Here is a 12,503-nt window from a genome sequence, read left to right as displayed (position 1 = left end):
GCAGAATGAAATCCTGCACATTTCCCAACGCTTTTGCTTCACAAGAAAGGATTTCACCACAATGCGCTATCAGCCCTATTGTGTTATGGAGCTGCTGTTATGCATGCATCCGCCCCTTCACCCTTATTTTACCTGTCTGGTTCATTTAAAAGTGAAAGCTTGTTTGGTGACATTTTTTTTATGTCCTGTTGTTTTGTCCCCGCTTTCAGGTTAAAGAAAGAAGTGAAAGAATTGAAAGAAAAGTGAGTACAAAGCTGCTTTTCAACTTTGAAGGCGGGCAGTGGTGGTGATGAGGGGTTGTTGAACAATAGCAAAGCTGAGATTTGATCTTGTTCTTGGCTTTCATGCAGGGATGGCCGTTTGACAAGATAGCCTCCAAAGTCAAACACAATCCCCTAAAAAGCAATGTTTTACTTTGGAAATTATGGAAAGTCACCACTTTTAACTATACAGGCGACTATACACTTTGAACTATACACTTCCATTTTTTAAAAACTATTTGTAAATAAGTACTTTGACTTTTATGTAAATGTTTGTAAATTTTGTAAATATTATTCCAAAAAATAATATATAGTTGGCTTTGTTTGATGGTACTTGAACACACCATATAACGTTCTCCCATGCTCCACAGTCAGCCCTCGTTTATAGCGGTTAATTGGTTCCACAAGATAGGAGTCAGTGTTTATAAAGTGAATATTTTTGTAGTTAGAGCATAGAAAACCAGCTAAGACTTTCTAAATAAGTTTTTTTTTAGCATTATTAGAGCCCTGTAGATGTCAAATAACACCCCTATAGTCACCTTTACACTCCTAATATCAATATAGTAGATGTAATAAGAGTAAATAAGCCATTTTAGACGCAAATAAGACTAAACCTTGTGTGTGTTACTATTAGTCATTGTTTACACCATATTGCGCAACTCTTATTCCACAGGCACTCAAGACAGTTAGCGAGCTAAACACTCAAGTTTATTTCTTCTAACATCAAGAAGCCCAAAAATTACCACTTCCACATGGGATGGGAGGCAAAGTTTTTTTTCCACTGTCTGAGTGCTACTGTGCATATTCGTTTGGTGCACAACCTCATGCTAGCACACTATTAGTACTATACTAGTACTAGTACTAGTACTATTAGATTGCAGGTCTGATTTCATTTTGTGCTTTTAATTTGATGTTGTTCCTGTCTCAGTTTTACTTAATAAATAAGATAATTAGATGGCTATAGGACCCCCACACCCAACGGTAAAGATTTGTGGGAAAGTGAGCCTGTCCATGGGTCAAGGTCTGGGACCACTGCTTAGAGCACAAGCTAGTTGACTCAACAGCGCCTCTTATGGCCGCAACCAAGTAGTGCTCCCCATTTGATCATGGTGTCAATGAAGGCTGTATTATTATGCCCATCCCTACTCTCATCTGCTGTGTTTCTTTTTGTTGTCGCTGCATTAAGAAAAACCTATATCGTATATAGTCAGTGCGGAGGGAACAAACGTCACAGGTGAATGAGTGACTCTTAACGAGGTCATCGCCCTCGCCACACCTGACCTTTACACCTTTCCTCCCTCCCGGCATTATCTCCTATTTACATTCTTCTCCTCTTTTACGTCCACTTAACTCCCGCTACTCCTGTCGCCTCTCGCCCTCGTATAGATAACGCCGTTTTTTTTGAAGAGCCGCTTGGCTTTTTTATGGCGCCTGCTCCAGAACACACTTTAATCCTCCCCGTCACCTCGTTAACGCGCTCCTTGTTGCTTACATTTGGGCTTTACGTCGGCTGTTTTGCCGTACTGATAAGCGCCGGTGTCGGGGGGCCTCCTCTTTAACCTCGTTGTGATTTTGTTTACGAGTTGTTCTGCAGTGGCTTGACAAAAACGATGCTCTCGGGGTCATTCAACTCTGGTTTGGTTTGGGGTTTTTTTTTCTCTCTCTCAGTAGTGGCGAGTGGTGAGCAGCTCTGTCAGCATGAGTGTGAGAGGTCGTGAAAGCAGCACCATGTTTCGTAATTACTCATGGCAACAACAACATGTATTCATCTATCAAATGAAAGAAGCTCAGAGGTCCCACAATAGCGTATTGGAACTCTGGAAAGTTTTTTAGTACGGGCAACCGCCGCAAAAGGAGCGTTTTTATGAGGGATTTTCCCTTTGGGATTATTGTACCTGTTGCAAGATCATTCAAATCTGCATTAAAAGCATCACAGAACATCACCTAGTGGCCAGTCTAGAGTGCTACATATCACCCCAGCGTCTTTGAAAGCGTCTTCTGATGCCTTATTTGTATATTAGTTCATGTAGCTATTTTGGGCGTAATTTAGGTAAAAAAAATTATTTTGCATTTTTTTCACTAATTATAGCCTCTATTAAACCACAAAACAATATGATGTATTAATTAATATATTTTTGAAAAACCGTAAAGCAACACATTTTCAAAGTGGTGACAAACGACTGTATTTTTCTCTTAGAGATTAAACCATGGGGCAAAAATGATTGTGCCCCACAAATCCACCTAGCAACAAGTGGCGTTGCATGCATGTTGAGCTAACATTGTGATTTTTTTTGTAATTGATTACTTTTTGTTGGTCATTTAGATAGTTACGAGTTTGGCTATGCACTTGTCTGAAATGCTGTCACAAATGACGGAATACAGATGATGGCGTGTATCAGTGGCTGCGTAATTTACGCTACTGACACCAAGTGACCAATGTTGAGCTAACATTCTGAATTGATTTCATTTAAAATATGCATATTGTTTTACTAACAGTGAGCATGATTTATTAATTCATTTATTGATAGTTCAGAAGTAAAAACAAAATTAATTTATTCCAAACTACACCTCAGGTTTCAGGAGATGCTGAAACCTGTCGTCTGTCTGTCTGTCTGCTTTGGTTGACTAATAACTGATAGGAATGCCGTTATTCCTAAGGAAACAGGCGACTGAGGAAGATTCCAAATAGCTGTGGTCCAATATGCGGTATAAGGTGGAGGAAGCATGTGAGGTTACAATGTGCCGGTAGACACTGTGGCGTTTTCAAAGCGGCGGGAAACATGACTTTTAAGTCGTTTTTAATGCATTTGAAATAACGGATATAAGCCTTTATGGAAAGTTCTATGCATGCTTTCTTGTGAAGTGCCAAGTAAGGTAAATGTGTGCACGTGAAGCCCCCCGGGTGCATCCCTCGTAATCCTTTATGAGCTTGTTCACATTGTGATGTGCTTTGAAACAACTTGAGTCAATAATAGCGTGAGCTCGGCTGAAGTGGTCCGGAGCCCCTTTTCGACTAATAATTGCTTCCACCGGTTGGATAGAAAGTGGTTTTCTCACGCAACGTTTGACTTTGACAGTTTGTGTGGGAAGCGCCTAAAGCAGACTGCATTGTCGGTTGACCAATCACCACAACATCCCGTCGCCACGTGATTCAACTCCCTTAAAACTAAACCACAGTCTCATGTATGTTAACAGGAGCACCTGTAATAGTATCATAGTATTAACGGATAATTGTATATCACAACCTGGTTGATGGTAATGGTCTTACTACTAAGCTAGGTGACTCCAGCAAAGTGGTGATAATTCTAAGGCTGCTAAGGAAGCTCAGCTTCCCCTAAAACAGGGGGCCAAAACTCATACCCTGCTTTAGGTTGAATAGACCTTTTAGAAAGGTAAAGGGTTTGCCATCTTTCAGCTGTGCTGCGGGGCAGCCATTGATAAAACGTCTTGTGCTGTTAAATGTTCCTTCAAACGGACTGTTTAAATATCATGTGCATTTGGACAGCAGGACAAATCATTTGCAAATCGGCCAAATGACTCTAGCAGGTCTTTGTTCCATTTCCCGTACTTGATATATATTTTTTTATTTAGCAAAAACATGGGTATTTGGCTGCACGGTAGTCGAGTGGTTAGCGCGCAGACCTCACAGCTAGGAGACCAGGGTTCAATTCCACCCTCGGCCATCTCTGTGTGGAGTTTCCTCCCACATTCCAAAAACATGCTAGGTTAATTGGCCACTCCAAATTGTCCATAGGTATGAATGTGAGTGTGAATGGTTGTTTGTCTATATGTGCCCTGTGATTGGCTGGCGACCAGTCCAGGGTGTACCCCGCCTCTCGCCCGAAGACAGCTGGGATAGGCTCCAGCACCCCCGCGACCTTTGTGAGGATAAGCGGTAGAAAATGAATGAATGAATGTGTATTTGAAGACAAAAGTTTGTGTTATTATTAGGTACAGTGGAATCTCCGTTTGCGTGTTTTTTAGTTAACATTGAAAATGTACTTTGCCTCGGTTAGCATACAATAAGGCACCTTTCATGTTAATGACACACAAGTAGAGGACCTAGATTGTACCTAGTCTTGTGGTTGGAACGCACATATGACACTTTCTACACTAAAACCTCCTGATCTTCAAAAAAGGATCAGATGGTAGCATCCATCAGCCATCCACTTCCTCTCTTCCCTCTCTCAGACGTCTCCCTGCGTTGTTGTCCTCTCTCTCTTCCAGAAATTCCCGGCCACCAGGCAACAGGGCAAAAGGCCAAAAAAGAAAACGAAAGAAAAAGCCTGACATAACAATTGGCGACGCGTACGTCAGCTCCGCCTTCTCCACCTACCTGCACCTGAGTGTCGTGCTTCTCCTAATTAAGCTCGTTTGGGAGGAGCTCCTTTGTCCCTTTTAACGTCCATTCCCATTCCCGCCCGCTAGCGTGTGGCTAACATACCAGTCCATCACACATGCCTGTGTTCCGCTAACATAGCCGCTAATCATAAGCAGCTAATCCATCATAACATAACAGTCATCCATCAGGATGACCCAATATAATCCCCCGTCTCGGCGTAACGCCACTGTATCGTTAGAAAGTAAAAGCAGAGATACATGTTACTCCTCAGTAAGATGGACGACACACCGTACGCCGTGGGATGTTAGCGCTAGCTGGGTGCCGCTATCGCCGGGATCGTAATCGCTGTGTTTAGTCTGTGCTGCTTTGCTGTGTCTCGCCCTCCCGTCTCCTTTGGCCTCTTTGTGCTTTTCATCTTCCCTTCCTCGTGATGCTGGTACTTTTTCTTTATGTCGTGCAGGTACAGTAGAGCTGATTAGCTGTTATCTCTCGCTTTCATTGCTTTTGGAAAACAGACCCATTGTTGACCAAGTACTGTTTTTTTTTATGTCTTGTCTCGCAAACAATGCCACGTCATTTTGTGCCCCGAGTGCTTTTACTGTGAAAGGATTCTCTCCCTGTGTGTGTGTGTAAATGGAGCAATGGTGTAGCTTAACAACTTCAATGTCATAATAAAATGTTCTAACGAAGCACCGAGCAGATTCTGGAGTCTTCTTTGACTTGAATAGTTGACTCTTTTCAAACTTGTGTTTCCATCACGTGGTACGGTACCCAAAAGGTACCCAAAATAACTGTCCAATTTTCACTGCTACCAGGCGCTACAAGGTACTATTTCCGGCTCTTTGTTTGAGCAGATTGTACCCTTTGAGGGTATGCAAGAAGAAATGACCAAAACAAACCATGCCCTCAGTCTCCTCTTGGATAAATACCAACAATATTTCCCCCGTTCTTTTCCATTTTTGCCGTTTCCTGTCCTTTCAAGTAGAGAAAACGGAGCCTAAACCAGCAGAATCGCACCAGCACTGTAAGGTTGGATGCGATTCTGAGGGACCTTTAAGCAAAGGTTTCTTAACAAATGCCAGTGGTCCAATCAAAGACGAATAGTTGGGGGGCGTGCAGGCGGTTCGTTTTACTGCTTCGCTATGTGTGCAATACCAGCCAGACTAGACTGCCACATGCTATGCAAACAGTTGGAAGAGCAAACTGGGGCATATGAAAAAAAAAGGGGGGGTGGGGGGGTGACCTAATACTGACCTTTTTTCTACCATGTGGTAATTCTACACTGCTGATAATCCTCATCTCTCCTTCCGTCCTGTCTGTCTGTCTGTCTGTCTCTGCGTCCTCGTGTGTCTCCGTCCAGTGTTTGCAAGCCGTGCTCGGAGAGGAGAAAGCATTTGTTCGTGCAGGACCCGCTAACCTGCCGATGCTCCTGCAAACACACAGACCAGTTTTGTAAAGATCGCCAACTAGAGCTCAACGAGAGGACCTGCAGGTATTTCATTATGGTCTTATACACTTTTACGCTGTTTCTTTTTTTTAAGGAACAACTAGTTTTGAAGAATTTAAATAAATAAATAAATAAAATAATAATATAATAATATAATAATATAATAATATAATAATATAATAATATAATAATATAATAATATAATAATATAATAATATAATAATATAATAATAATAATATACAATAATTGAAAAAACAAAAAATCTATATATAATAAAATGAATAGTATAATAATAAGTGTAAAAATATAAAAGTTATTATTTAGATTTTTTATTATTGTATTATTATTTATTTATTTTTATTATTATTATTATTAGAATAATATAGTTGTCCATCGCTTATGGCAGTCAACTGGTTCCAGACCTGGTTGTAGTAAGTGAATTTCCGCAACATAAGATTCATGGAATTTAGAAAACCTGTTTACGACTTCCCATTATTAGAGCCCTGTAGACATGAAATAACACCCCTATAGTCACTTTTACACAAGTAAAATGAGTTATTTCATAGTCATCATTTAACATGACTAACATATTTGGCAATGGTTTAATTTGATTTCAATATCTTTTCCTTTGCATCCTTCAGATGTGACAAGCCCAGAAGATGAGCGGGGACGCAGGAGGGAGCAGCACATGTAACAAGAATGAAGGAATACTCTGTTGTATTATTATTCCTAGAATATAATATAGGAGATATTTCACAGCACAGCACTTTCACCTTTTTTCGTGAGCCACCCACCCGCCGGTAGGCCCTTTTCTGTGTGGAAAGCATTCCGCGTTGTGGAGAGAGAGAGAGAGAGACTCGCCTGTACAGCCACAGTGCGTGCGCGTGTGTGTGTGTGCGTGTGTGTGTAGACCAGCATAAAAGTACACAAAGGTTTGCTGCTACGAGCCCGCCAAGGAGCGCCACGTGGTTTTTCTTCTTTTTTGCCTTCTAATAACCATCGCTTTCACTTCACTGGATGCGAGTCTACTGTGCTGGTGTGCCAAGACGCTGCAATGCGACATTGAACTGAACGCTCTGGAGAAGGAGAAGATGCATTCAAACGTGGAGGTCTTGCTTTTTAATGCGGAAGACAAACAGGACAGCGGGTGGGAATCTTCCAGAAGAAGGCTGCCTTTCTTCCAAGGAATGCTTTTAAAGGGATACTGGAATGAAAACCACTGAAAAAACAAACTCTACTGTCGGAAGACAACAAAGAACAGCGCCTCCCTGGCTAAAGAGAGACTAAAGAAGTTGTTGAAGTGCTTTATAAATTATTTGGAAGGGGGATTTAACATCGGTAATGCGTCCCCTCCGAACGTGTACATAGCTTCATAATAACATCCCTCCGTGCCGTCGTCCATTTTAGCTAATTTATGTCTTAGAGGATTTTTCAGTATTCCTTTTCTGTCCCGTATTTAATATGCTCTATTTATATATGCAGTGTTGTCCTGCCCCCCCTCCTCATTGTCCATTTTTTAAAAATATATATAAATATATATACATAAGAAACAAAAAAACACCAACCAAAAAAAAACAAAAGACATGAGAATTGATTTACTAACATTCCCTAAGTGGTTCCCTTGTATAGAGGACACCTGGATTATTAAAAAAGAACACCACACACACACACACAGTGAAGAGGATGTAGATGATGTACATGAGAAAGTAGCGCCCGTGTGTCTTTTAATGCATCCCGCAAAGACAAATAGGAACTACTGCTGCATCTTTTGGAAACATTGAAAACAAACCCTCCTGAACCCGCCATCGTGTCTTAGAAACCTGATTTATTAGTGCCTTCCTTTTTGTCTCTTCTACCACTAATAACCTGTTTTTATGTGTCCATGTAAAGCAGTAAAGCATATTTATTTTCAAATGATATTGTTTTTATATAAAAATATAGAAAAGGTTCTTGTGTGGTCTTGTCCGTGACCTTTTTTTTTTACTTTAATTATTATATTTTTGGGCCCTAAAAAAAAAAGCACAAGCAAACCAGAAAACTGAAAAATACCCAAACAATTTTATGATAATAAAGTCATAATATTTGGAGACTTAAGCTACAATATTAAGAGTAAAAATTGTTGTCATTTTCCTGCGAATAATGTTGAAATAATGGGAGCGAAAACATTATACTTGGAAGGAAAGATGTCATTTGAAAAAAAATAATGTTGAAATATGACGAGAATTAAGCGATAAAATGAAGAAAGAAAGCATTTTACGAAAAAAAATTGTACATATATGAGAATAAAGCTGAAATATGAGGAGAATAGAGCTATAATTTTAAGAGATTTTAAGAAAAATGGCAAGTAAAACAGTTTCAGCTAAGCAAAGAAGCTGGTTTGCATGTAGGTAATATTTCTTTGTAAAGTAACACTGCCACCTACTGGTCTGGCATGCAAAGGCGTGTTTGCAGGGCAAATGCGTTATTTTGCAACGTGGACGTTCGGCATTTGTTGGAAAAATGTATTTATTTTAATGAGAAGTCAGATATTAAAATATTAAATGTTTAAGAGAATATTTAGTATTATTATATAAAGTCATTAAACATTTTTTAAACTATTGGCTTTTTGCTATTTTTTTGCAATTTTATTCTGGTTTATTTATTTATTATTAAGTCATTTTGTGTTGTTATTTACTGAAACGCTAATTCTGGCCAACCTTACGATGTGTTTACTTTTTCACTTGGAACGGTAAACTGGAATCTGGTTTGCATTTGTAGCTCCATCCCTTTTTGGTACCACGTTGGTGGCTAGCCTACCAGCATGGTGCCAAAACCAACATTGGTCATCAGTATTTCCCAGCAGAATGACATCAGAAATTCACCAGAAGAAATCCCTGCAATCTTTTCCCTGAAAGACCCGCCATTATTCGCTTTATTGCTCAACATTCACACGGTGTGTACGTGTGAAGTATGAGCGGAGGTAATCGATCACAACGGCGAGGGCGACATTGCAGCGAGAGCAGCTGTCGGCTTTGCAACAACACCGAGATATAACATTTACGCCCGAGCCAAAAATACAATATCAGATGAGCGCAGTCATGTGAGATGCTTGACCTGTGAGTTGTTAACACCATTTAGGGAGTCGTTACTCTTTTAACAACCCTCTGGGAGCGGACCCTTTCCGCCATTGTACCATCGAGGATACCACATTGTTACAATCTTTTACATCAAGGGCGTCTAAGTAGCCTTTATTGGCCCACTTTTACAAATACAATCAAACAAGAAGAACAAAAACAGCCAAAATTGAGTAATTGTATGAGAATAACGTCAAAATATTGCAGCTATAATATTAGCCAATGAATGAACTTCAGCCATGTTTGTTTTGTTTCTTTCCCTACCCACCCGCTGCATCTGCTTCTGCTTCCTGCTGGGATTAGCTACTGGGAAGGTATTAACCCCGACTCATGCTCTTTACATACATACCTATATGTATAGAAAGCACACGCCGGATAATCCCAGTAAAGTCTTCCCCCAAAAGAATGCCATAAACATTTAATCTGTGATTAACGGGAGCCGCTGGGGTGCCCAGGGTCCAAGCTAACTAGTTAGCCGTTAGCTTCTTTTACAATTCATAACTCTTTCATGGTTGTTGGGCAATTTACTGTTTGTTAGCATAGCCGCTAATCGTCCTAACTATAAGTAAGTTTATAGCTTTCTCAACTTTACTATTGTTTGACTGATTGCTATTCATTTGGTTTAAAGTTGCACTAATTTATTTACATGGTGAAACTCAGCATTAGCGTTAGCATGTTCAAGCTAACAGGGCAGCCAGATTCAAACCAAATGGTTTCCATTCAACATGAACATGTCATACAATCCGTGACCAGCAGGGGGCAGAAGACATAATACGTAATGCTATGACTTTATGTATTATCTTCATTTGTTTCCTCACAATAGTATGAATATGTTCTCTAAAAAAAGGAGACATTTAGCTTTTCTATGATGACATTGTTTTTCTTTTTCTCTAGGTTGTCTCGTAATTACAACTTTTTCTCACAAAATATGTACTGTTACAACTTATTTTTTGAAATATCATAGTTAATTATATTATATTGGTTAATATAAAACACATATAAATATAATACTTGTAATAGCAGTTATACAGTAGTCCCCCATTTATGGCAATGAATAGGACCTGACCGCAATAAGTGAATTCAATGTTAATAAATTGAATATTTTTGTAGTTATGGCATAGAAAACCTGTTTACAATCTTCTAAATACGCTTTTTAACGTCATTAGAGCCCTCAAGACATGAAGTAACACCCCTATAGTCAATTTTACATTTGTTTAACCTAATATAGTAGATATAACTGTAGAAAATGAGACATGTTAGACATAAATAAGATAAGAGACACACACGTTAGCATATGAGTATGATGTTTTTGTTTTACTTATTTTGTAATAATTTCCATTTTTGTTCTGCATAGTATGACTTTTTCATATGATGTATTTCTTTTAAGGTTATAAGTTCTTCCCAGTAAAAAAATTGGTTGTTATTCCAAGATTAGAGTTGCATAAGATAATCAGTAAGATAAGATAAGTATAATAATAATCAGTATAACTATTATGACTTTCCCCCCCCTATTTTCACAGAATAGAATGTGTTTTGTTTCTTATGATATTATGACTATTTGTGAGTATTTTTTTTTTCATAAATTGAAGCAATACTTTTTTTCATCTTTTCCCCGTTGAGACAGAAGGGCCAGGCGGCAGCAAGAGAGACTAAGAGCGCGTCCATCTTGAAGACCTGAGGCAGTAAACGTGCTTGCATGCAGGTAAAAGATCTGAATGGTGATATTAAAGCCGTCCAATCAGCTCCTGGCAGGGATCCAGCAGGCGTGTGTGTGTGTGTGTTTGCAGCGTGGTCAGAATCTAACACACGACGTGCTGCCTCACACGTACCGCTTTCACCTCTCAAACACGCCGACAACCAAAACCAATTCAACAACCGAGACAAACTGACCTCAAGAAATGAACGGTCCTGTCATGTAGAGGATCTTTGGCTAGCTTTTGGTAGCAGATTTCGGTAGCAGATGTCACATAGTGGATCTTTGACTTTTTGCTAGTTCCTAAAAACTAAGTGCTTCTATTGTTCCGTAGCGTTTTTGCTATTGGTCCTTAAACATAGCTGAGTGCTCCTGTCATACATAGGATCTTTGGAAGGTGTTTTTTTGTCATAAACAACAGCAGAAAACATCTGTCTTAAAAAGATCTTTGGCATTTTTTTCAGTAGGTGCTTAAAAATAAGAGAGCGCTCCTGTCATACACTTGATCTTTGTAAGGCATTTTTTGCAGCAAATTCCTAAAAACAGCTGAAAATATTTATCATTAGTAGCATTTTTGGATTACATTCCGAAAAACAACAAAGTCCTCCTGTCATGTAGATTTTAGAGGATCTTTGAAGTGCGTTTTTGCAAAGGATTCCTAAAAACAGCAACAATTTTTTTTTTTCAGATTTATGGAGTAGACAAAAACAAGAGAGCACTCCTGTCATATAGAAAGGATCTTTGCCTAGCATTTTTGGGGCACATTCCTACAAAAGACAATAGAGATCTTTGACTGGTATTTTGGGAAGGGATTCCTCAAAACAGTGGAGCGCTCCTGTCATAGAAAGGATCTTTGGTGTTTTTTTTGGGGGGGGGGTGTTTTTTTTGCAGTTGGTCTTTAAAATCAGCAGAGCACACCTCTGTCTAATAGAGGATCTTTGACTAGCATTTTGCTTTGTTGTATGCTACCATACTAGCGTTTATTCTACATTGGAAAAGAGAAAATGCAGCAGCTGGTTGTATGGGCCAGAGTATAAACACACTAAATCTTACCTTTCTACCCCCGGTAACATTTGGCCCCACATTAAAATGATGCATTGTCAAGTATGTATCTTATCTTCTTTTATTTATGGGTAAGAGGTGACATTTTCCACGTTTGTTTTGCTTCATTTGATGGCGTCGTCTGTCTCGCGGCCCCATCACGAGAGTTGTGTTGTTGATGGTCAAAGTTGACGTTCCTTCCTGTGATTTACTTCTCAGAACCTGCAGGATTTGGATTTTCTTTCCCTGCTAAATGAAGACTTTTAACTTTGACCGACACGGAGTGGTCCGATGACAATAAACACACACACACACACAAAGCGTCATTGACTTTTCACACACTGAACCCCACTCTGATTTCTCTCCTTTTCGCCTACGCCTGCCTTATTTCACCAGCTCTTTGTACTTCTGACCTGAAAATATCAATATATGCACATTATACATCATATACCACACATCAGCTTCTTTATTATTCAGAAAAAGAGAAAGTATTTATGTTTAAATCCACATAGCATCAGCAGATTGGAAGAGCTGAGCTAGCATGTAGCATGTGTTGCTAGCATCCATTTATTAGCGATATTGTCTATGACACTTAGCTAGTAAATA

General features: G+C 39.4%; 1 protein-coding gene across 4 annotated transcripts in view; it reads left to right on the top strand.

The window, feature by feature from the left end:
* Positions 1–7,995, top strand: part of vegfab (vascular endothelial growth factor Ab) — a 30,523-nt gene extending 22,528 nt beyond the window's left edge. For 3 of the 4 annotated variants that reach the window (XM_058057289.1, XM_058057291.1, XM_058057292.1), the window contains 2 exons: positions 210–242; positions 4,488–5,801. In XM_058057289.1, the coding sequence (XP_057913272.1) occupies positions 210–242; positions 4,488–4,662 (208 nt within the window). In that variant the 3' untranslated portion in view covers positions 4,663–5,801. Of the gene's footprint in view, positions 1–209; positions 243–4,487; positions 5,802–5,962; positions 6,095–6,691 lie in introns of those variants that run through there. The other variant, XM_058057293.1, reaches the window with a different exon arrangement.
* Positions 7,996–12,503: the final 4,508 nt, after the last annotated feature.

This window comes from Doryrhamphus excisus, chromosome 19 (assembly GCF_030265055.1).
Source record: "Doryrhamphus excisus isolate RoL2022-K1 chromosome 19, RoL_Dexc_1.0, whole genome shotgun sequence".
In the NCBI taxonomy this organism is placed as follows: domain Eukaryota; kingdom Metazoa; phylum Chordata; class Actinopteri; order Syngnathiformes; family Syngnathidae; genus Doryrhamphus; species Doryrhamphus excisus.
This window is presented reverse-complemented; position numbering and strand designations above follow the sequence as displayed.